The sequence below is a fragment of the Chanodichthys erythropterus genome, chromosome 22 (genome assembly GCF_024489055.1).
Source record: "Chanodichthys erythropterus isolate Z2021 chromosome 22, ASM2448905v1, whole genome shotgun sequence".
In the NCBI taxonomy this organism is placed as follows: Eukaryota; Metazoa; Chordata; class Actinopteri; order Cypriniformes; family Xenocyprididae; genus Chanodichthys; species Chanodichthys erythropterus.
This window is the reverse complement of record NC_090242.1, coordinates 25,699,450-25,722,978: the sequence shown is the minus strand read 5'-3', so window position 1 is coordinate 25,722,978 and position 23,529 is coordinate 25,699,450. Positions and strand designations below refer to the sequence as shown.

General features: G+C 36.9%; 2 protein-coding genes across 3 annotated transcripts; one reads left to right on the top strand and one right to left on the bottom strand.

Annotated features, from left to right (window-relative positions):
- The first annotated feature begins 630 nt into the window (after positions 1–630).
- Positions 631–9,490, top strand: ppp1r14ba (protein phosphatase 1, regulatory (inhibitor) subunit 14Ba). Of its 2 annotated transcripts, XM_067375611.1 has the most exons (5): positions 631–795; positions 924–1,120; positions 8,174–8,257; positions 8,533–8,565; positions 8,709–9,490. In XM_067375611.1, the coding sequence occupies exons 2-5, from the start codon at positions 929–931 to the stop codon at positions 8,790–8,792; spliced, it is 393 nt and encodes a 130-aa protein (XP_067231712.1). In that variant the 5' UTR covers positions 631–795; positions 924–928; the 3' UTR covers positions 8,793–9,490. The 2 variants fall into 2 exon arrangements, with proteins under 2 accessions (XP_067231712.1, XP_067231711.1); XM_067375610.1 differs by having other exon boundaries at positions 8,533–9,490.
- Positions 9,491–9,713: 223 nt separating this feature from the next.
- On the bottom strand, positions 9,714–13,671 carry fkbp2 (FKBP prolyl isomerase 2). Its single transcript, XM_067375613.1, has 6 exons — positions 13,589–13,671; positions 13,004–13,164; positions 12,806–12,918; positions 12,481–12,527; positions 12,343–12,378; positions 9,714–10,061 (listed from the first exon to the last, which is right to left on the bottom strand). The coding sequence occupies exons 2-6, from the start codon at positions 13,160–13,162 to the stop codon at positions 10,000–10,002; spliced, it is 417 nt and encodes a 138-aa protein (XP_067231714.1). The 5' UTR covers positions 13,163–13,164; positions 13,589–13,671; the 3' UTR covers positions 9,714–9,999.
- Positions 13,672–23,529: the final 9,858 nt, after the last annotated feature.

Genomic DNA, 23,529 nt, shown 5'->3' with positions numbered 1-23,529 from the left:
ATTATTTTTATAGGGGGAGAATGGTTTGTGTAACAGGGTTGAGGGGTTACTGAGGTACGGAACTAAATAATGTGATTTTAATGAATAATCATGAATTTACTAAGGAAAAAAAACATTACCAGCAAAAAAGCACAGATGGATATTTATGGCAAAATGAATGGACTTTTTTCTCATTTTATTATTCATATCCCAAGTACACTTTCACAGAAGGGACACCTTGAGGGACATGACAATTTTTTTTTGTACATTTCAATTAATACAAAAAAAGCTTTTAAAATATATTTTGGTGACCCAATAGATAAAATACACTGAAAAAGGTCAGAGGGACTCAAATTGTACAGGTTTCGTGGAATGACTCTCATATAGTCAATCTACATTCAGTATGTTTTAGTTGTAACAAAATTCAGTGCATCAGTGACTGTATAATATGCCTATCACATATTACTATTTCTGCTATATAAATATTGTGTATCGTAAAATAAAAGTAGGCCTAGTGTGGTGTAAAATAGAGCAGTGTCCTAATAGCGAGTGAATTGCTAGATTGCGTTTTAGTGAACCGCTATAACTGATTCATTGAAAAGATCCGATTCAAACGAATGATTCGTTCACGACATCGCTCAGCGCGGACACTTGGAGGCGCCCACAAGCGGTTCTGTGACAATTGATGGACTGATTTGGGGAAGATGGACTTTGATAATCCGTGGCCACACAATTAGTCTGATGAATTCTTCTGTTTTCTAAGCGCCTTGTATGCCTGATCCTCATCTACCGTTGCGGACTCCTTGCAATCCAAAGGTCTGTTCCATTTAAGAAAAGGGGCCCGTCACTTTTTTTGCAACATGCAGTAGCTGTGCACATTACCAGCTCTGTCTTTTGAATTGATGCTCTAATTTATTAAATCCACCTCAGCTTTTTTTTATTAGGGACAATGGCAGCGGTAACGAGTCCGGAAACGACACCTCAGCCCCGGGTCTATTTTCAAACACCTCCCGGTACCGAAGAAGAAGTGCCACAGAAGCAAGGACGAGTGACCGTAAAATATGACAGAAAAGAATTGAGGAGGCGGCTGAATTTGGAGGAGTGGATAGTTAGCCAGTTAATGAATCTTTACGACTGCGAGGTAGGACAAAAAACACTGTCATTGCTTTGAACGCGTGGAATCCTTTGTTGCAAGGAATGACAGCTCTTTCTTTCCAGTGCTCGTGAACCGGTATTCCATTTGTCAGGTCCATTTTGCGCTATAGTTGCCTTGCTTTAATAAATTGATTGCTTATTAAGAGCAGCATGGCATCTTTTACATATTTTGTTTGTCTTTATTTTTAATCGATGTTGATTTTAAGGTTATTCATTTACACATGGAAGGGCGTGGCATGATACAACTACAGACAAAGCCATAAAACAAAATGTGAGCCTCCTGAACAGGTGCTGCGAGGAAGAAACATTTGAGCTCCTAATGATACCTTGATGCATAATGCATCCATTCATATTTCATCGAAAAGTGGGCTTGCCTCTTATGTTAATGTGATGGATCTATATGAGGATGGAGCTCCAGCTGCATTAACAAAGACATGGATTCCAATCCCAATATATTTGTGTCTACAGGTGCACAAAACCCATATATAGCTGATTAGGATTTTTATGTCTATTGCACAGTAGGTGACACTGGTCAGGATGGGTTTTTTGTCTTTCTTTCAGCCCCCTGGGATGTTTGGAATCACCCTTCTAGCCATTGTGATGATGTCATCTGTTCAGACATGCAAAGCATGCTTCACTTTGAGCTTGACTTAACCTCCAGGGCTAATATAACTGACCTAGATTATGTGTAGTGTAAAACTAGGCAGCTCTTGAAATGAGATTTTTCTCAGCCCAGCGGTAGGCCTCATCCTGAGCTAAAATCCATATTTTGCTTTGTCTTATTGACACTAGAATAGCCTGAACCCTTTGGATTTAGTTTGAGAGCCTGCTTGCCTTGCGTGTGATAAATTTCCACTGTCAAACGGTTTCTGATGTTAGAATACTATTCTACAAGTTACAATGATATTCATATAATAATGATGAAGAAGATAACAGAAGCACACATTTAAACCTGTGAAATGTCATCTGAATCCCACAGGTTATTAGTATATTAATGTGGTCTGACAGGAGAACTTGTCCATTATATCTCAGTCTCAGCAGTGTTTGTTCCAATTAGGTTGATGTTTCGATTGCACATCTTAAATCACAAAAGCCCTGAGCAAAAACTCAAGATAAATGTTTGTACCTAAGAGGATAGCGATGCACAGTGACAAATTACATAACCTAATTTAAACGGTTTTCCTTTCTATTGTTCAGAGCAGAACGGATAGAGGTTGGCTCAAATGTATTTTTGTTTAATAGTTGGATCTGTGGTTTTCAAATAATTTCCACACACCACTGAGAAAATTTTGTGCCTATAATGGCTGTTCTACACAGTCAGGTGTACATTTTCTCACTGAGCTCACATTATTTAACTACTGAAGAGCGAAGAAATACATTGTGATGGTTTTGTGATCTTTATCACAAAACAAACGGGGTGATCTTGGCTACTTAGTAAATAAATGAAATAAACATAAATAAAATATTAACAGTATTGTTCATAAGTTTGGGGTGTTAGATTTTGTAATTTTTTAAAAAGTCTCTTCTCACTAAGGCTGCATTTATTCAAACAAAAATATTTGAAAATATTGTGAAATATTACTAGAATTTTACATTTTAAAGTGTAATTTATTCCTGTGATCACAAATCTGAATTTACAGCATCATTATTCCAGTCTTCAGTGTCACATGATCCTTCAGAAATCATTCTAATATGCTTCTTTGCTGCTTAAGAAACATTTCTTAGTATTATAAATGTTGAAAACAGTTGTGCTGCTTAATATTTTTGTGGAAACTGATATTTTTTCAGGATTATGAAAAAATATAACATTATAAATTATAAATGTCATTATAAATGTCTAAATGTCAACTTCAAATGTCCTTACTGAAATAAAGGTATTAATTTCTTTTAATACAAAAAAACAAAACAAAAAAACATTCTGACCCCAGACTTTTTTATATGGTAGTGTATATTTTAGTATTAATGTAGAAAATCGGTTGCCTGGGACAATGGTAAGCTAAATGCTTTGTGGTCATTACTACTCAATACTTCCACTAGCAGGGACGTGCACAGACATTTTGGGGGGCAGGGGCTCAAGTGGAAAAAAAAGGGCACTTATATTTATTAAAAAAAAAAAAAAATAAACCCTTAAATATATTAAGACAACTCCTGACTTCCCTTACACTCATGCAATTGTTTTATACTCCACAGATTTCTACAAAATAATTAATTCACATATAGAGACCATGGTCTTCTTTAGTATTCACTAGGTTTATCACAAGAGAAGGCAACAGCAACTATTTTCAAGCTATATATTTAGAATAAATGACTGCATCTAGGAGAGGGACATAGTTTCACTAATAATTTGTTTAAATCAATAAATCATTTTAATTTTTTTTTTTTTTTTTTTTTTTTTTTTTGGTATTAATACTTCTTTCATGAAGTGGACAGTTTTAAGATTGTGGTCCATTTTTGCTGCCATGTCTTTTACTCTAATGGAAAGAAAACTCAACCCTAACCTACACATTTAGATGGTGTTTGTTTTAAGCCTACTACCCTCCATCTGTTTGCATCTGTAGATTTATTCTAAATTAACCAAAACAAGCTAATCAGCATATTTAAACACGTCAATAATTTGTTTTCCTGAACTGTTAATGCATTATATATTATAACAAATGCCGGCAGAGGGCGCCAAAAGCGCGCTGATTTTTGTTGTTAGACAGCACAGCACAATCAAATACACGATCAAAGCCAACCATGATTCAAAATATGTTATTAGCAAAAAATAATATTCGGCCACTTCTTTGTGATAGAAATGCTACAGCCACTGTAATTTCTTCAACAAGAATATGTGGACACCAAACATGCAAAGACAGAGCGAGGGTTTAAACTTTTGTTGATGTATTATCATGTGCGTAGATTTAAGAATATAATTATGTAGCTAATGCTGTATTATGATTTTTAAATAGTTTTAATAAACCATGCATCCTTAGAAAACTGTCTAATAATGCGGTTCATGTGCGTCCATGGAATGATCCTCTTCTGGTATTGACAGCCCTACAGTTATCTTCACCATGGTTCAAAACGCAATGCATAGCACAGTAAAATAATTGAAATTATAATATAACATAAATTAGTATCAAATCAGGCAGATGCGTTGATGGTGGTCAAACTATTAATGCAGCGTTACATGTAAAAATAACCATAAATAGCCAAAATTTCAGGTTTGTGAACATAGGCTAGCCTACCTGAAAGAAATGCACGGGATGCATCCATCTAGAGCTTTTTTTCTTTTTCGCTTCTCATCGCCAGACAGCAGTTGCATTTTCACGGGAATAGCTGTCACAAGTTTTCAGCCAGCAGCAAACTCGAGGTGGGGTGAGGAAGGGCGGGGCGCGCGAGCGTGCGGGCATGAATGGCGCGTCGCGGAGTGAGGGCATCTGAACTCGACAATGCCGACCTGATATAGTATTTTTTTAATTTGTTTTATTCAGTAAATATATTTGTTTGACAGGGAAGCTGTGCGCAAACAGGAATATTAATTTATTAAAAAAAAACCCTAGAAAAAAAAGGGCACTTTCTCTCGAGAAAGAAAAAGGGCAGGTGCTCAAGCCCCTTTTTTGTCTATGTGTGCACGTGCCTGTCCACTAGCCACAAAAAATCTTAGCAACATTTTATATTACATATAATTCGATCTACTAAAATGATTGACTAAAATGATTGAAGAGGCATCAATAAGCACTCTTTAGTTGGAGAAGGTACAATGGTGTCAAGAAAGCCTGGGCAATCCTCATTACTGAGTCCTGATTTGGCTACAGAATACCATGATTAACCAATCAGAATTAAGTATTTTAAAGAGCCAGTACTATGCATTTCCCAGTCCTATTACTGTCTTATGAAGTGCTGCACTAGTCTGTTAAATGAAGGTGGTGTACTGACCTTCAGCTGATCACTGTAATTAAGTAATAAGATGCAAGAGAAAGTGTTTTAATTACGAGTAGCACCCATGGTAAGGCTTTGGTCAATTGTAGTGTGCTAGAGCGACTCTATAATATGGGTCAGTGTGAAGGGTTTTATAACAGACCTGATTTCTAAATGAATGCAATAGCACATAAACTTAAAGAAAAACTTTCCTCACCAGTCTTCCTCAGCACTCACTAATGGACCATAATAGCACTGCAGGAGACAGCAAAATGAGAGTCAATCTCTAATGAAATGGAGTGTGACTGCAAACTAGCTGTAATATAACATAAAAATCCAGAGTTTTACACAGAAGAGGTTGAAGCTGTGGTTGTGCTTCCATTCACTTGCTGTGTCTCAATCTAAGAAGCTTTCAGATAGAATTGTGTTGATAGAGACTTAATGTTGTCTTTGTAAGCCAACAGGAAGTGAATAGAGATTGTTTTTGTCACATGTACACACAAACACAATAAATCGCACATGGACATGAGGATCAACCCATCCTGTTGTGCAGAGAGGATATCATGCACAAAGGCCAGAGATGGCTTCCTGTACGCTCAGAAAAAAAGAGCAAAAATTGTACCTTTAAAGGTACGACAGCCTGTCACTGGGCATGGTACCTTAAAAAGATTGCCCCCCCCCCCCCCAAAAAAATTCTATTGTTTACTCACCCTTTGTTCCAAACCTGGACTTTCTTTCTTCTGTGGAACATAAAAGAATATATTTTGAAGAATGTTGGTTACTAGTTTCAGTTCTTATTGACTTCCATTATATGCACAAAAAATATAAATTGGAATCAAAACAGTTTGGTTTTAGTAAATTATGATTAACCAAAGAGTAATCATCATTACACTTAAAGGGTTAGTTCACCCAAAAATGAAAACTCTGTCATTAATTACTCACCCCAGGTTGTTCCAAACCCCTAAGACCTTCGTACATCTTGGGAACACAAATTAAGATATTTTTGATGAAATCTGAGAGCTTTCTTACCTCCGATAGACTGCAATGTTATTACCACTTTCAAGGTCCAGAAAGGTAAAGACAACGTTAAAATAGTTCACGTGACTACAGTGGTTCAACCTTAAAGGGTTAATTCACCCAAAAATGAAAATTCTGCCATTTATTACTCACCCTCATGTCGTTCCACACCTGTAAGACCTTTGTTAATCATCAGAACACAAAATAAGATATTTTAGTTGAAATCCGATGGCTCTGTGAGGCCTCCATAGGGAGCAATGACATTTCCTCTCTCAAGATCCATAAAGGTACTAAAAACATATTTAAATCAGTTCATGTGAGTACAGTGGTTCAATATTAATATTATAAAGCGATGAGAATATTTTTGGTGTGCCAAAAAAAACAAAATAACGACTTTAGTGATGGCCGATTTCAAAACACTGCTTCAGGAAGCTTCGTATCATAAATGAATCAGTGTATCGAATCAGCTGCTCGGAGTGCCAAAGTCACATGATTTCAGCAGTTTGACACGTGATCTGAATCATGATTCGATACACTGATTCATTTATGCTCCGATGCTTCATGAAGCAGTGTTTTGAAATCGGCCATCACTAAAGTCATTATTTTGTTTTTTTGGCACACCAAAAATATTCTCATCACTTTATAATATTAATATTCACATGAATTCAGTATATTAGTACTCACATGAACCAATTTAAATGTGTTTTTAGTACCTTTATGGATCTTGAGAGAGGAAATGACATTGCTCCCTATGCAGGCCTCACAGAGCCATCGGATTTCAACTAAAATATATTAATTTGTGTTCTGAAGATTAACGAAGGTCTTACGGGTGTGGAACGGCATGAGGGGGAGTAATAAATGACAGAATTTTCATTTTTGGGTGAACTAACCCTTTAATGTTATGTGACGAGAATACTTTATGTCACAAAGCAAACAAAAATAATGACTTATTCAACAATTTCTTCTCTTCCATGTCAGTCTCTTACGCGGTTCACGTTGTAAACACAGTGCAGCACTTCTGGGTTCTATGTCAGAAAGCCGGCTCAGTTTTGTCCGACGCTGTTAATGTGAGCACTATGACGTGTGTGGTGCTGACACAGGAGCCGGCCAATAATGAGCCAGCGTTCTGACGTAGAACCTGGAAGTGCTGCACTGTGTTAACAACGTGAACAGCGTAAGAGACTGACATGGAAGAGAAGAAATTGTCGAATAAAGTCATAAAGTATTCTCGTCGCTTCATAACATTAAGGTTGAACCACTGTAGTCACATGGACTATTTTAACAATGTCTTTAATACCTTTCTTTGCCTTGAAAGTGGTAATAACATTGCAGTCTACTTGAGGTCAGAAAGCTCGTAGATTTCATCAAAAATATCTTAATTTGTGTTTCCAAAGATGAACAAAGGTCTTATGGGTGATGAACGACATGAGAATGAGTTTTTATTTTTGGGTGAATAACCCTTTAAGGCTTATTCACACCAGGAACGATAACTACATTAGCCTCCAGACCAACGTACATTATCATTCTGTTTATTATTAACACGTGCTGCAGTTTTGTCTGTCACTTTAAATGCTTGTGCGCTTTAAAGCAGAATGGATTCTGATTGGCTGTCAATGTTTTAGCATTCATCAGCTGGAAAAAAATTGTTCTGATTCCAACGATATAGTTCCTCTATCAATGGTGTGAACTCTGCTATTCCTTTATATTTAGAACATTTTTTAGTACTATATCTTTATGGTTATCGTCCTTGGTGTGAACAGGCCTTTAGAGTAAATGATGACAGAATTTTGAACTATCCCCTAAAGGGTTCACATTACTACTCTAAGCTTATAGTAAGCACCTCTTAGGGGTACAAAGTTGTCCCTTTAAGGGCACTGTCCCAATGACATTTTGCACATTTTTCTCTGACAGTGTGGGATGTACAAATAATAGTCAACCAGTCCTTGTGGGCTGCATGAACTCTCTGAGATCAGAACAGTTGTTTGCCTGATTGAATATTTTATACCAGTCTAGTTCATGATCTGACCGCCTTTCCGTGGCTTGTGAATTATTCACATTAAATTTTGTTTTTTCCACAGAAGCCCTCATTAACATCTCTCATCAGTGGTTCTGTATTTTACAGGAGGATGAGGTGCCTGAGCTGGAAATAGATGTGGATGAGCTTCTGGATCTGCCCAGCGATGTCGAGAGAGCCATTCGAGTGAAGGTCTAATCAGATCTCTAATACATTTACTAGATTCTGTTCGCTTCAGATGTCTCCTCCTAAGAACATTACACCAGACTTTCACCCTTCAGTGCTGAATTGTGCTCTAGTATGCCTCATCCGCAGGTGGTTTGACAGTAATCCTTCTAGTCACAAGCTCTTTTTGAAGACTGAATTTTCAGCAGGAGATTTATTTCAGCGTTTCCGCTTTCATTGGTACAGTTGGAAAAACAGCAGATTAGTCTAAAAGACGTTCTCTTTGCATTTTTGTTTTTCAGATGCTGCTGGTCGACTGTTATAAGCCTAATGATGTAAGTGCCATTTTCAATATTAATCGCATTAGGAATTACCTTCATTACAGGCAGTCATGTTATTCTCAGATCCATTCATTCACTCATTACGATGGACAGAAATGTGCTTTTTCTTGCCTTAATTCTAATCCGGCCACCTGCAGGACTTTGTGGCGGCACTGCTGGAGAAGGTCCGAGGGATGCAGAAACTCAACACCCCGCAGAAGAAAGGGGAGTTGACGCCATGAGGTCATCGCAGCTCCCCCCACCACCACAAAACCAACCTGTCACTCCAAACCCAGAGGAGAGATGCAGGCATGCAGACCCAACCACTAAACCACAGCGTCTGTCAAAACGGAGATCAATGATACGAGTCCAGCCAAGCCAACCTCGGCTGCAGGTTGACCAACTGTTTTTACTTCGTCTTAGTACTGTTTCAGCATATATTACATGTAGAGAGTGTGGTAGTGTCCCTTTAGCTTAAAACCCCTGTGGTGATTTAGGGAAAGGAATCGAATGGTTGATGTTACGGTTACACTATTCACCAATACACTTTTTCAGCCTCGTGACTTGGCTTGATGTGTCTGTCTGTAATCAAGTAGGAAGTTAGAACAAAGCTGATTTCTTTTTATCCCCCCCTTTTTTTGTCAGTCTCTCACATCTGATGTCTTTTGCTAGGGCGAAACGATTTTTTGCAGGCCAGAAAATATTAGTTTTAGATATGGGGTTTCAGATTTTAGGGTGTGTTGATGTAATTTGGGAAGAGGGAGGGGGATGAGAATTGTGAACTTGTGTTTTGTAAGCCATTTTTAATCTACCATTTCTAGGGGAAAAAAACAACAAAAAAAACACGATAGCTCTATGCTTAGTACTACTGTTTTTAAAAATCATTTGACCGAGGAAAATTAAACTAGTTTGAAGTTCTTTCAGGATGAAGAGTAGCAATACAGATAGAGTGAATTTGCCAATTTGTTACATCTGATATTTTTACTAATTTTACAAAAATGAAGAGTATGCTGAATTGTGATGAAGGCTATGAATGAAGATGCTTCGGTGGTGTAGGCCAAGGTCAATGCTAAGTCAAGCTCAAAGCCCGCATATCTTTTGTAAATAAAATGTTTATTCAATTTCAAGTGAACAAGATTTCAGAAATGCAAATGATCAGAACTTGTTGGAATGGCAAAAAAACTGTACTGTGTGCACTCTCACAACCAAATACATGTAGTAAGGCTCTCAAATAAAGAATGGTGCTACATACATGTCTGTCATTCTTTTCTTGAAAGGTAAACATCCAAACAAAATTGAAAATTATGATTACTGAGCTTATTCGGTTTCTGTAACCTCTTGAATAACTGAGAATGGTCTTTAACACCTGAAATTGCTATGCAGGTATATCCAGTACAGCAGTGTTGAAAGCACACTGATTTTAAATGCTTAAGACTGACATGTCTGTCACTATAAATCAGATCTTCTCTCAATGCTCAACAGTTCTACTTCAAAGATGAGTGTGGCTCCACCTAGTGGGAAGACAGCAGAGATTTCAAATGTCAGACAGAATGTGGTTCATACAGTTGTCCTCAACCTTTTTGACCCCAAAGCCCATCGTTATCTAACACAATTTCCAAAGATAATATTTCTGCATTTTTTCTGCTATAATTGTGACATAGCAGCTTTCTAATAAACAAAGTGGGAAACAGGCGCAATAGCTTATTATATTTTATATTATATATATATATATATATATATATATATATATATATATATATATATATATATATATATATATATATATATATATATATAGTACAGTCCAAAAGTTTGGAACCACTAAGATTTTTAATGTTTTTAAAAGAAGTTTCGTCTGCTCACCAAGGCTACATTTATTTAATTAAAAATACAGTAAAAAACAGTAATATTACATTATTACAGTAATAATACATTATTACAATTTAAAATAACTGTGTACTATGTAAATATATAGTATTTAAATATAGTATTTGCTGCTCAATAAACATTCAAAAGTTTGGGGTCAGTAAGAATTTTTATTTTTATTTTTTTGAAAAGAAATTAAAGAAATGAATACTTTTATTCAGCAAGGATGCATTAAATCAATCAAAAGTGGCAGTAAAGACATTTATAATGTTACAAAAGATTAGATTTCAGATAAACACTGTTCTTTTGAACTTTCTATTCATCAAAGAATCCTGAAAAAAAAATATTGTACACAAATATTTTGTACAATTGTACACATTAAATGTTTCTTGAGCAGCAGATCAGCATATTAGAATGATTTCTGAAGGATCATGTGACACTGAAGACTGAAGTAATGATGCTGAAAATTCAGCTTTGCCATCACAGGAATAAATTACTTTGTCAAATATTACTGTTTTTACTGTATTTTTAATTAAATAAATGTAGCCTTGGTGAGCAGATGAAACTTCTTTTAAAAACATTAAAAATCTTAGTGGTTCCAAACTTTTGGACTGTACTGTGTATATATATATATATATATATATATATATATATATATATATATATATATATATATATATATATATATATATATATATATACGTAATTTATTTTGGCATTTTAACCCTTGTGTGACATTATGGACATTTTTGTTTTTTACAGTTTTTTTTTATTATTATTCTCATTTTGCCTATGTTGATGCCAAATTTTGGCATAGGTGTGTATTTTTATTAGTATTCCACTCCCATTTCCTTTAAAAAATCTATTTTGCACTAAGTACACAAAATAGTTCTTCTCAGGACCTTTTGGACAAAAAATGTCCCCATTGAAACCCATTAAAAACGCTATTTTTTTTTAAATCCCAGGGCCATTTAACTATAAAATGCAATCTTTGTTAATAGGCTTTTTATTTTGTTGGAAAGGCTTCAATTTTTTTTTTTTTTTTTTTTTTTTTTTTTAATTTTTACTATTTTTTTACCAGAAGGTGCCATTTTCTCAGGTTTGGCCTAGAAAGCAAACACTCACTTTATATTTGTTCTCTACTTCTGAATATTTTAGAGCCAATTGCAAATTATGCAGTTAGAATTGTGGGGGTGTGTTAGTATGAATGTCAGAGTGTGGTTTGTATGTGCGTAATAAAAAAATTGTGTGTGTGAAATTGTAAAATTTGGTACTGCACCCAAACAAAATGTTACTGAAAGCTCATATTTTGAAATATCAACCTCAAATTTACGGAGTACCACACATAAAATGTGAGAAAAAAAATTTAATTGTGTGCACAATTTACTAATTTGTTCCCTCAATTTACTAAATAGTGCACACGATTTACTATAACGTCGTCACAATTAACTATTTTGTTCCCTCGATTTATAAATCATGAATTATAAATCGAGGGAACGAAATAGTAAAGTGTGCGCACGATTTAGTAAATCAAAGCAAACGAATTAGTAAATCGTGCGCACTAATTAATTTTTTTTCCTGCATGTCATGTCTGGGGCTCCATACAAATTTGGAACACAACTTGTTTAGAATTACAGCTTTGATTTTCTAGCAGTATTTAGAGTTAAACATGTTTCAACACATTTCCTAAAATATATAATTTATATAAAATAATGCTCATAAATCATAAACCTCTATAACTTTTTTTTTTTTTACTTCAACAAGATTCTGTGTAAAATAAGACCACACTTAAGTCTGTGCTCCCAAGCTTCAAATTTTTATGACAGTTTTTTGACATGAACATTTTTGTCCTCTATGGATCTAACTTTTTTTTTATTCGGCACACAAGGGTTAATTAAGTTTGGATTGGACTGTGCTATGTCTTACCTGGAATTTTAGGTGGTGCTCCCCTGTCACCATAACCTGTAGTTTATAAAACAGTCAGATATGCTGAAGATATAGACTCTAAATCATTTTCATATGCTTTGAAACACATGAGACATTACATTTCCATAACACACTCACCAAGTTCAGAGGGAATAACCAGCTTCCTCTTCTCACCCTCACACATCCTACGAGGAAAGAGAAGGGACAACACATGCTACATGGGCTTTTTGTAAATCGAGACAGCATAAATATGACAGGTAACCACAGGGAGAAAGGGAATAGGATGTCAAACTGGAGCGCTAGGCCACAGCACCGACACACACTAATATATTTGACACAGTTGCACACCACCTCTTAAATCTAATCTGCTAATTCCTCTTTATTAGTCTAGGTTCATCCTGACTGACCTAATCCTGACTGAAAAACTCAAATGATCTAGAAATGCAGAAATACTGCTGCTCACCCCAACAAACCCTGATCCCAGCCCTTTATGACCTGTCCCGTGCCAAGAGTGAAGGTGAAGGGCTGATTCCTTGGTATACTGCTGTCAAATTCTGTCCCATCCTCCAGTTTCCCCTGCAGATGAAAAAGGACAGTTAAAATAAGACATTTTTGGGCATGCGCATGAATAATATTCGGGTCAGAGAAGTCTGACACTTACAGTGTAGTGCATGTTCAACACGTCACCCTTTCGGGACTTGATAGGACAGTTGTCCACTCTTTTCTTGATTCCGATCTGTAGTTTTTTCTTTTCAGCCCCCTGCACAAGTGCCATGGGGATGGACATCAGAGTGACAACTAATACCAAATTCAGCCTCATGTCTGTGGGAAAATGACAACAGAACTAACAAATGACAGAAATGAATCTTGACAGACCGCTACAATACGCGGTAAGTGTCCATCTGTGCTCATGCGCAGGCTCTCTACCCAAATGCGCACATTATCATTTAATTTATGCAGTAATCAGTTGTGTTAGCAGCAGCAGGACTCTAAATGGCTTAAAGTAATCTATAAGATGCATTTTAAAATCCGCTTAAAATCATATCAGTTTGTGTAGCGTGCAAGGTTTATTTTAGAGGAAGTTAATTGGATGACGGCTACGGTTTTCTGCTGAACCATGTTTATTAGGATTTTTCGCAAACTGTATCGTGTTTTATAGATTTAGTCGTCTATAAAGAGAGACGCCAGGGATAATTCTCTCTTGCAGTCATTTGAGAGCTTAATATGTGAATGAAAAGGCAATTACCTGTAATAAGAAAAATATACTCGTCCGTCCAGAATCTCAGAATGAGTCCGTCATTCGGAAGTGACGTCAACAAGCGTGGCTTCCTATTAGTTTTACAAATTTCAGTACGTCAGATTATTTAACAAGGTTAAAAAAAAAACCATATGTATTTTTAATGCATGGAATATTTACCTTGATACTATGTCGACAAACTAGACCCGCAATATCATAGGTAGCTTCAAGAAAATACTTGGGTGGGACTTTTATTTTTTTTGCAGCCATAGTTAATGAGATTGCACACACGGGGGCGCTATTTCCTCATGAATTGCTTTATTTGTTTCAACAACTTAACCCTAGTGCTAAACTTTAAAAACGTGTGATGAAAATAAGGAGTGGAATTAGTAAATTAATCTTTTTTTGTGTAGCGCAAAGTGGGTCTTACTGTAAGCAAAAGAGGTGTACTGTATAATGTATTGCAAAATGCGATGATTGCAGTAACAGTCCACCTATAATGGTGGTAAATTCTTCACCAAATTGAGTCAGATTCACTTTATACCATGCCTGACAAAAGTGATGAAAATATTTTGTATTCAAAAGTAAACTCTAAATCATTGCTTTGTATGTATGAGCTTTGATCATAAAATCATAGTGACAATCAATATTTACATGCATTTATATTCTGCTGTGATCTCCATATTTCTCTATATCATACTATATTAACCATCAAATAATTTAAATATATCACATATGCAAACATTTTTTATTATTAATATTTTTATATATATATATATATACACTAGTTTATGACAGGCTTTACAGGGTTAAAACTACAAGTGACAGAACCCTGAACAAAAGCATTATCATAATCACTTCATCACAGTCTGAAGGTTTCTCATTTCAATCCCATGAGTCACAAGTGACTGTACTGTATGTGACCGCAATAAAAAAAGATTTCTGTTGCTGTGGGTGACCAAAGGTGGGCAGACAGCCTTCTTCATTCTATCATTTGACTCTCTCTCTCTCTCTCTCTCTGCCCGTAGCTTGTTTCAGTGAGACGGAGTGAATGCAAATGAGTCAGCTGCTCTCCCCAAAATGATCTTCTCTTTCCCCCCCTCAACTGTCTCTTACTGCCCTGATAAATCACAACAGACTCAATCTATGGGCTCCAGGCGTGTTGCATTTGACCTTAAATGAATAAATTATTACAGGCTTCAGCAGATGTGCAGTAATCACGCTGTGCCTAATGTCGCATCACAGATTGTTGGTTAAAATTAATGGAAGACTATACATGTGACTAACAATGTGTTCATGTCTTATTTGAGAATTAATGCTGCTCTACATTGACGATTGAGGACAGAGGTCATGTGAGTGTTTAGATATGTAACTTACTGTAGCAGAACTGAAAGTGAAAAAGCAAACCTTTAAGGTACAGTGTGTTTAAAAGATTTTTGTATTATGTTCTCCTTGCAGTGTCCGTCCAATTTTTTCCAGTGGGGTCATTCTACAGAAACGTCCACTATTAAACTTGAAAAACACTTTAGGATTACAATTTTTTTTATATTTTAATTTGAAACAATGTGTTATTTGAACAATTAAACCTTCTTGAGCAACCAATGTGGCAATATTTGTTTTTTAATTAATTATAAAAATTTAAATTATTAATTAAATAAAAAACAGCCATGTTCAGAAGGTGCTTTATTTTCAGAAACAGGTTTTTCTATCATTTCAAATACAATAATGTATGCATAACTATCAAATATATAATGTAAATGACATAAAAAACAAAATGCTGAATAAATATTATAAAATAATATTATAAAATAATTATTTATTGAATATAGTGGTCCCCTGGTGTTGTGTCCCTGTTAAAAAAAAAAAAAAATCACACTGATGACATCACTTGACTTCCTTCTTCCTATTTCCTGAAGATCAATGAAGAAAGTCCACTCTCTTTTCAGTTATCAGAAATTTTAATTAGAAAATCATAATTTCATATGAAGCTTTTAGTGGAAGTCACTGGTGTGACCTACTTTATTTGTTAGGGAATTTTAAAAAACTAGAATACAAATGGATTAAACTACTTGATTTAGTGAATATACCATGATTGATAACATGTGGACTGATACTTGCAGCAGCCATTTTGTAAAATGCATTTTTTCATGAAAAATGTCACTGGTGTTACCTTTTTATTAAAATTGTCACTGGTGTTACCCGTTTATAGTTAAACTTTATTTAAAGCTATTCATTACGTTCTTTTGCATAAAATAGCACTAAGATTACATGATTCTAACTTTTCTTTCTCATTGTTAATCCTCCTTTAGTCAGATAAATTAAAGGGTTAGTTCACCCAAAAATGAAAATTCTGTCATGTATTACTCACCCTCATGTCGTTCCACACCCGCAAGACCTTCGTTAATCTTTGGAACACAAATTAAGATATTTTTGTTGAAATCCGATGGCTCCGTGAGGCCTTCTTTGGGAGCAATGGACACTTCCTCTGTCAAGACCCATAAAGGTACTAAAAACCTATTTAAATGGGTTCATGTGAGTACAGTGGTTCAAAATTAATATTATAAAGCGATGAGAATATTTGTGGAGCGCCAAAAAAACAAAATAAGGACTTATTTAGTGATGACCGATTTCAAAACACTGCTTCATGAAGCATCGGAGCACAAATGAATCAGTGTGTCGAATCATGATTCAGATCGCGTGTCAAACTGCCAACGGCTGAAATCACGTGACTTTGGCGCTCTGAACAGCAGATTCAACACGCTGATTAATTTGTGCTCCGAAGCTTCCTGAAGCAGTGTTTTGAAATCGGCCATCACTATAGAAGTCGTTATTTTGTTTTTTTGCCGCACCAAAAGTATTCTCGTCACTTTATAATATTAATATTGAACCACTGTACTCACATGAACCGATTTAAATATGTTTTTAGTACCTTTATGGATCTTGAGAATGGAAGTGTCAGTGCTCCCTATGTAGGCCTCACAGAGACATCGGATTTTAACTAAAATATCTTAATTTGTTTTCTGAAGATGAACAAAGGTCTTACGGGTGTGGAACAACATGAGGGTGAGTAATTAATGACATTATTTTCATTTTTGGGTGAACTAACCCTATATGGGTATGTGTCTAAATTCAGTGCAGTGACTTTCCAGACAACATATTTTACAAACATTTTTTAAATGTTTTCTATGATCTTTTACTGATTGTTTTCACTAAGTGTCAATGATAAGTCTTTGATTGTATACGAAATGTAAAAATTTAGTCCCATCTAATTATGGTTGAAGAATAAGGATCTTTAGTCTTATGTATACATCACTGGTGATTCATTGTGTCACTGGTGTTACTGTTTTTTGTCTGTCACATTAAATAAAATGTGTCATGCGTGACATGATAATTTTACATCCATTGAATTGTGCTACACTCAAGAATTAAGATTTAAAGGATAGCATCATTACTTGTTTATATCTTTTTTTGTTGTTGTTGTTTAAGGTAACACCAGTGACAAAAAAATGGGTACATGCAGTCTTTAAATAAATGCATACATTTTAAGACATATTGTCATACCAAAAGTGGACGTTTCTGTAGAATGACCCAGTGGCCTTTAGACGAAAAAGTTTGTGTCATGAACCAAACCAGATACATATAGGCTATATTAATAATCAACACACAAGCCTATATAAGGCAAGCGGTTTGAATAAAAAAAAGACTAAATTCTGAGGAAACAAACCAAATTGGTAATCGAACCAAAACTTATTAGTCAATGAGTACAAGTATAAAATTGTGCAAAATATTTTGTTATATACAAATATACAAGTAGTTTGAGAGTGTAGGATTGTGGGAAGCATATTCATTGTATTTATAAGGAAAATTTGATTTAAAAATGGCTTCTTAGAGCTTAAAGAGCATATTTCAAGCGAATATCATCATTCAACATTCTTGGAGCTCGTGGTCAGTCTGTTTTGAAAGATTTATACTGTATATCATTGTTAAAAATTAATTTCTTTATGAAGAGAATGGGATTTTTTACTTCCGTAACCTTACTGTTGCACTCTACTCTATTGCATTATGCTTTTTTGTGTTTCTCTGCTTCTTGTATTTCCTTGTTAGGCTTCAGTACCTATAAAACTCATGAACAACATCACAACAATGCTGTTTTCCTAAACACAGTGAAAGCACAAGCTAGCAGAAGATGACCCTTTCAGCACAAACAAATCTTTGCGAGTGACTAATCAAATTCTGGAGTCATGAATGATGCATTTTAATGAAAGCAACCACATAAAATCCCATCTGGCAGCTGAATGCGCCCTCTCTCGCTCTCTCTCTCTCTCTCTCTCTCTCTCTCTCTCTCTCTCTCTCTCTCTCTCTCTCTCTCTCTCTCTCGCTCTCTCTCTCTCTCTCTCGCTCTCTCTCTCGCTCTCTCTCTCTCTCTCTCTCTCTCTCTCTCTCTCTCTCTCTCTCGCTCTCTCTCTCTCTCTCGCTCTCTCTCTCTCTCTCTCTCTCTCTCTCTCTCTCTCTCTCTCTCTCTCTCTCTCTCTCTCTCTCTCTCTCTCTCTCTCTCTCTCTCTCTCTCTCTCTCTCTCTCTCTCTCGCTCTCTCTCTCTCTCTCTCGCTCTCTCTCTCTCTCTCTCGCTCTCTCTCTCTCTCTCTCTCTCTCTCTCTCTCTCTCTCTCTCTCTCTCTCTCTCTCTCTCTCTCTCTCTATATATATATATATATATATGGTGAAATAATGTAACAGTCCAGAACAAGAGTTCTTTTTTACTGGCGGGTATGTTGAATTGTTTTAGTAATTTTTGTTCAATTTCCAAACTAATCAGAATTTGTAAAATGCCTTCAGCAAATGTAACTACACACAGACAGTGTAAATATAATGCATACACAATTGAAAAGATATGAGGTTTGAGCAGAAGTTCTTGAGCAAATATAGAGTCAGAACAGACTTACAGTGCTATAGTGAGAAGGAAAATACAAGCAGTATGAAATGGAGGAAGGTCATTGGTACATGTAGTTATTGTGAGTAATGGATCTGTACAAGTCATTGATTAGACACAGGTGAAGCAGGATCTGTAATACGGTTCACATTCCTGTTGCAGTGAACCAACACGGCCCAAAGTAGACGGTGACTAATCAGGTAAGAGTACCTCATGTTAGAAGTGTATAATCACATTGGTGGAGAGAGACTGAATTTACTGGGCTGGTCCAGGAAGCACATGGCCTTCTGTGTCCTTCATGATAATAAATGTGCTGATGATGTCCTCCTCTTCAAGATCTTGAGAAATAATCCAGTCCACGAAGACACTGATCTGCTTCAGTGGCTCTGAAATACTCATTTATGGCCAAAAGTGTCTGGTGCAACTGCATCAGGATTCAGCCTTTAGGGCGGCCCTGTGGCAATCATGAGGGGCCGCCCTTTAAATAACATTTTATTTAGTCAAAGGTTATATGCATTGGTTGTTTATTGAATTTTGAAAATCTCAAAAATGAAGGAAGATGAACGAGCTTGCAGTGGTGGTTGTTCGGCATATGTCTGGAAAAAGGGAAAAAAGTGAAAGTGACGTGACGTGTAGCCAAGTATGGAGTCCCATACTTGGAATTTGTGTTCTGCATTTCACCCATCTAAGTGCACACACACAGCAGTGAGTATTGAACACACACACACACACAGAGCAGTGGGCAGCCATTTTTCCTGCGGCACCAAGGGAGTGTTTGGGGGTTAGGTGCCTTGCTCAAGGGCATCTCAGTTGTGGGTAATGAGAGTGGAAGAGAGAGTTGTTTATTCACTCCCCCCACTTACATTTCCTGCCGCTACTGGGAATCGAACCCACAACCTTCGGGTTACAAGTCCAACTCTCTAACGCTGCGTCTGCGTTAACACTTGATGGAAGGCGTGTCTGAAGCTTGTGTTGACACGACTGTTATAGTGATAACAGCCAATCACATTACTTTCCGGTGTTGCATGAACGCAATTGGCAAGCGACTGTTCTAGAGTGTTAAGGCGATCTGATTGGCTGATGCCTGCGCTGGCGCTTGAAAAGTTAAGAAATCTTCAACTTCTGCCACTTGCAAATGCGAGTGAAGCGACGCGAACGAACCCACAATTCAGTCCGGCAACACATGACGTCACCCATTCAAAGTAAAGGAGAAGCACTAACGCAGACGCCCCATGTGAATGCAGTGTAACCATTAGACCACAAATGCCCCACAATTGTTGCTCTTGCCTTGAGCTTGACACCTCTGGAGCCACAGGGCCAAACTCTTGTCAATGTTCTTAGCCTAAAATGCAGAAAGGAAACTTAATTTGGGGATTCTGAGGGTCACATACGTCTAGATCTTCAAATGAGGAATACCTAGCCAATACATTGCTCTTAGTTTCCAGAGAGGTCTGTGGGTGTGTCTCAATCAGCTCCCTAGCTCTCAAGCTTGTGAATCAAAATATTGTGTTCACGAATTCGGAAGGGAACATAGTGGGGACATGGGGAACATCGATGCTCCCTGGTTTTCACAATGCATTGTGGGACTCCCTGATCAGTGCCCTGACTACTGAACTAGCGAGCTGATTGAGACTCACCCTGTTATTTTCACCAGAAGATCCAGCTAATTAACAATTATGATGTCAAAAAAATAAAAAAACGGATGTATACATAGATGAATTGTTCACAATAAGATCTAAAACATGCATTTAAAAAATTGGGTGATTTATGGGTGTTGAGTGAGTTTTCATTTCATGCTGACTTTAAAGCTGCAGTCCGTAAGTTTGAAACATGCAATTGACCCTTTGCAAAGACCCGCCCCCCTTAGTTACTGTTGCTTTGTCTGACAAGCTATGGTGCCGTCACGCCACACAGAGTGAAAAATACATCGCGGAGCAAAGAGGACACTGACAACACGTCGACAGACAAGACAGAACAGGTTACTTAGGATATTAAACAAAGTCCCAGCTTTCAAATTGTGTCAGTTTTTAAGGAATGTTGTTTCAAACGCGGAAAGACATCAGTACACACCATTTTTCAAGTTCAAGTCCACCGAGGTTAATCTTCTAACTCCTGACTGCGTTATGATTGGTTAGATCGCTTGTCAATCAAACTCCTGGGGAAGGGTCAATTGCAGTTATTTGGGGAATTATCATCTTTATGTGGGTTGTGCCTCGGCATGACTCCTCATTGCGGATAAATCTAATGTTTGCTGTCAGTCACCACTTCAGTGTTTCAGAATCACAGATTGTGGTCTTGGAAGAATGACCAAAATAAGAATTTTCACTGGAAAATATCATTTGAACAAGTAAGTAACATGTCTGCCACTGTTCTGACCAACTGAGAAAAAAAGCATTAAGCCCAGAACATACTAAGCTGATGGTCGAACGTCGGGCAGTTTTTGTGTGTTGGCCGAATAAGTTTTCTTAGCATGTTCTACACTGTCGGCTGAATTTGGTCTTCGTCGACTTTTTTTCGGCCGATTTGTCACGTTGAATCGGCGTCGGGCCGTCGGAGAGAGAGAGAGAACTCTGATTGGCCGTTCAGCCTAGCAAACGAGTCAGTTCACGAGAATATAAGCAAAAGTTACGAAAGCAAGCAAATAAGTCATGATGGCACAGACAGAAATTTGTTCTAATTTTACGTCATCTTACCTGAATGCATGAATATTTTCATAATAACATGAGCGGAGTGGAGTAAAGAACGTGATCAGCATGATTGATATTCAAAACGGTAAGCAAGCACTGCTTTGTTTATGGTTTGTATAAATGCAGTCTTAGTTTTGCTTTCCCTTTCTGAATGACGAATATAGACAAATATATCTGTTTAAATAGTAAGTTATCTCCTTTATGTGGAACACGCATGCTAGTTGACATTCGGCTGAAGTCCTTTTGGTGTGTTAAGCACACATCTTTTCCCTGACGCAGCTGATGTGAGGCGACAACACCGACGGCTTTCGTTGCCGCTAGTTCTTTGACGTCGGGTTGGTGTGTCCCCGCCTTGAGGCCTACAATAAATCGCAGACTGCAGCTTTAATAATAATTCATGTTAGGATTTTAAAATAGGATTTTATCGTGTTACTTTACTGATTATTAAAATATTGTCTGGAAAATATTTACTTTCAGTGTCCCATTTTTCTAGATGTGTAAACCCGAATAAACATTTTCAATTTGAATTGAAATTCAAGTTTTATTTACTTCTATAGTTCTTTTCAATATGAATATTGTTCCTAAGCAGTTTTACAGTTAACTTTTTAAGTCCTAAAAAATATTATTTTGTCCCTCTCAAATTTTCCATAGACCCCCTAGAACACTGCTTCTCAAGATGACTTACAAATATTTATAAGACAAAACAAGCATTTAAATAAGCTAAAACAACAAAAAAAACAAGATATTTCTTAGTATTTGGTTATTTTTATAACTAATATATGTTTATATCTTTATATAATATATCTTTCTAAATATACCAAGCTGTAAACTATTTTATTGGGTAGAAATTGTGAGTGTGGCAGCCTTAAATACTATCAAACAATTCAAAAAGGTTGAGATCCACTGCCCTAGAACCATCTTGCTGCCCATCTAATGCAAACCCTAACCCTGAAATAAACTGTGAAATCTGAAGCACAAGGAACCGCAGAGCAATCAAACACCTTTCACCAAATCTCTGCCGATAACTCCCACTTGTGTGCTCCATATCTCGGGTGAGGAAGCATTAACGCGCAAGGTATGACCTTTTCCAATCAGACTGTGATTATACTCTCATCACAGCGAGAGCCTCCTCTTTCATAAGGATGTATAAACAAGGCTTGCAAATTGACTGTACACTCACTAGGAAAATTAAGCAAATGGCTGCAAATTCATGCCACACAAATGAAGCCAATTAGGCATTTGCACTCCACTGAGTAGAGGCAACTTCTCTCTGCACCTTGCCTTAACTCGACAGGGTAGCAATGTGCCTACAGACTAATCCAATAAGAGGGCTTCTGTTTTCCACGAGCCCTACGGTCCTCTGATCAAACCAGAATCGTGCAAGTCAAGCACGTAATGATGACATGGGAAAAGTCCAAATGAACACTAGAAGTAGACGGGGCTTACAGATTCAGGCATGGGAGAGCAGGACCAAGAGTCGAGCCCTGGTCTCAGACAGCTTGTTCAACTCCCAGCGGTACAAGAGCTGCCTGCCTACCAGCACAGGGATGGATGAGTGAATTCTGCTGTCAGCTGCCCCCGAGGATGAGAGGAAACAAACCAAATCTCACTCCAACAGGCACGCAGACTTCCATAATCACCTTCCTCTCAGCTCCGACTCAGAAAAAAGAGACAGTAGTGCAAAGAACAGACAGATAGACGAAGATAGTCCAAAGAGCTGCGAGGAAGTGTCAGATCTGGAAGCGAGGGATTCATTTCCAAGTGACTAGCCGTTATCTCATTGATGGATTCTGAAGAACTCCCAGAAAACCTAGAAGGTCATGATAACAGTGATCGACCGCTGATGAGCTTCTAGACATTTCTTAGTTCATCCTCTCCACTTTTATAATCATATTTCAAGAGCTTTGTTTTGCTTGGCCAATGGGACAAATCAGTTACGACTACTGGGTGAATGCCACGCCACCTAATAAATATTCATTAACCACTCTGATTACTTGCCAGCTTTTAACAGTAGGCACTGAATTAAAACAGACATTCTACTAACTATAAGTAATTGCAAATACATGTCAGCTTATTCTACTAACCCAAACCCTGTAACACCCAACACTAACCTAACAGTCTACTTACAGTCTAATCACTCTAATGAAAATGATCCCATGATTTAATCACCCTAAAGCCATCCTAGGTGTATCTTCTTCCAGACGAACACAATCGGAGATATATTTAAAAATATCCTTGCTCTCCAAAGATAAATAATGGTAGTGAACAGGGGGCCTGTTTTGAAGCCAAAAATAAATGCATGCATCCATCATAAATATATTCCATATGGCTCCAGG

What these genes read in the sequence shown, in the direction of transcription:
- ppp1r14ba (XM_067375610.1), top strand. Translation starts at nt 929, where the DNA reads ATGGCAGCGGTAACGAGTCCGGAAACGACACCTCAGCCCCGGGTCTAT. An exon ending in TGAATCTTTACGACTGCGAG is followed by an intron (nt 1,121 to 8,173) that starts GTAGGACAAAAA and finishes TGTATTTTACAG; the next exon opens with GAGGATGAGGTGCCTGAGCT. An exon ending in AGAGAGCCATTCGAGTGAAG is followed by an intron (nt 8,258 to 8,532) that starts GTCTAATCAGAT and finishes TTTGTTTTTCAG; the next exon opens with ATGCTGCTGGTCGACTGTTA.
- fkbp2 (XM_067375613.1), bottom strand. Translation starts at nt 13,162, where the DNA reads ATGAGGCTGAATTTGGTATTAGTTGTCACTCTGATGTCCATCCCCATG. An exon ending in TGTTGAACATGCACTACACT is followed by an intron (nt 12,919 to 13,003) that starts GTAAGTGTCAGA and finishes TTTCATCTGCAG; the next exon opens with GGGAAACTGGAGGATGGGAC. An exon ending in AGCACCACCTAAAATTCCAG is followed by an intron (nt 10,062 to 12,342) that starts GTAAGACATAGC and finishes TCTTCCCACTAG; the next exon opens with GTGGAGCCACACTCATCTTT.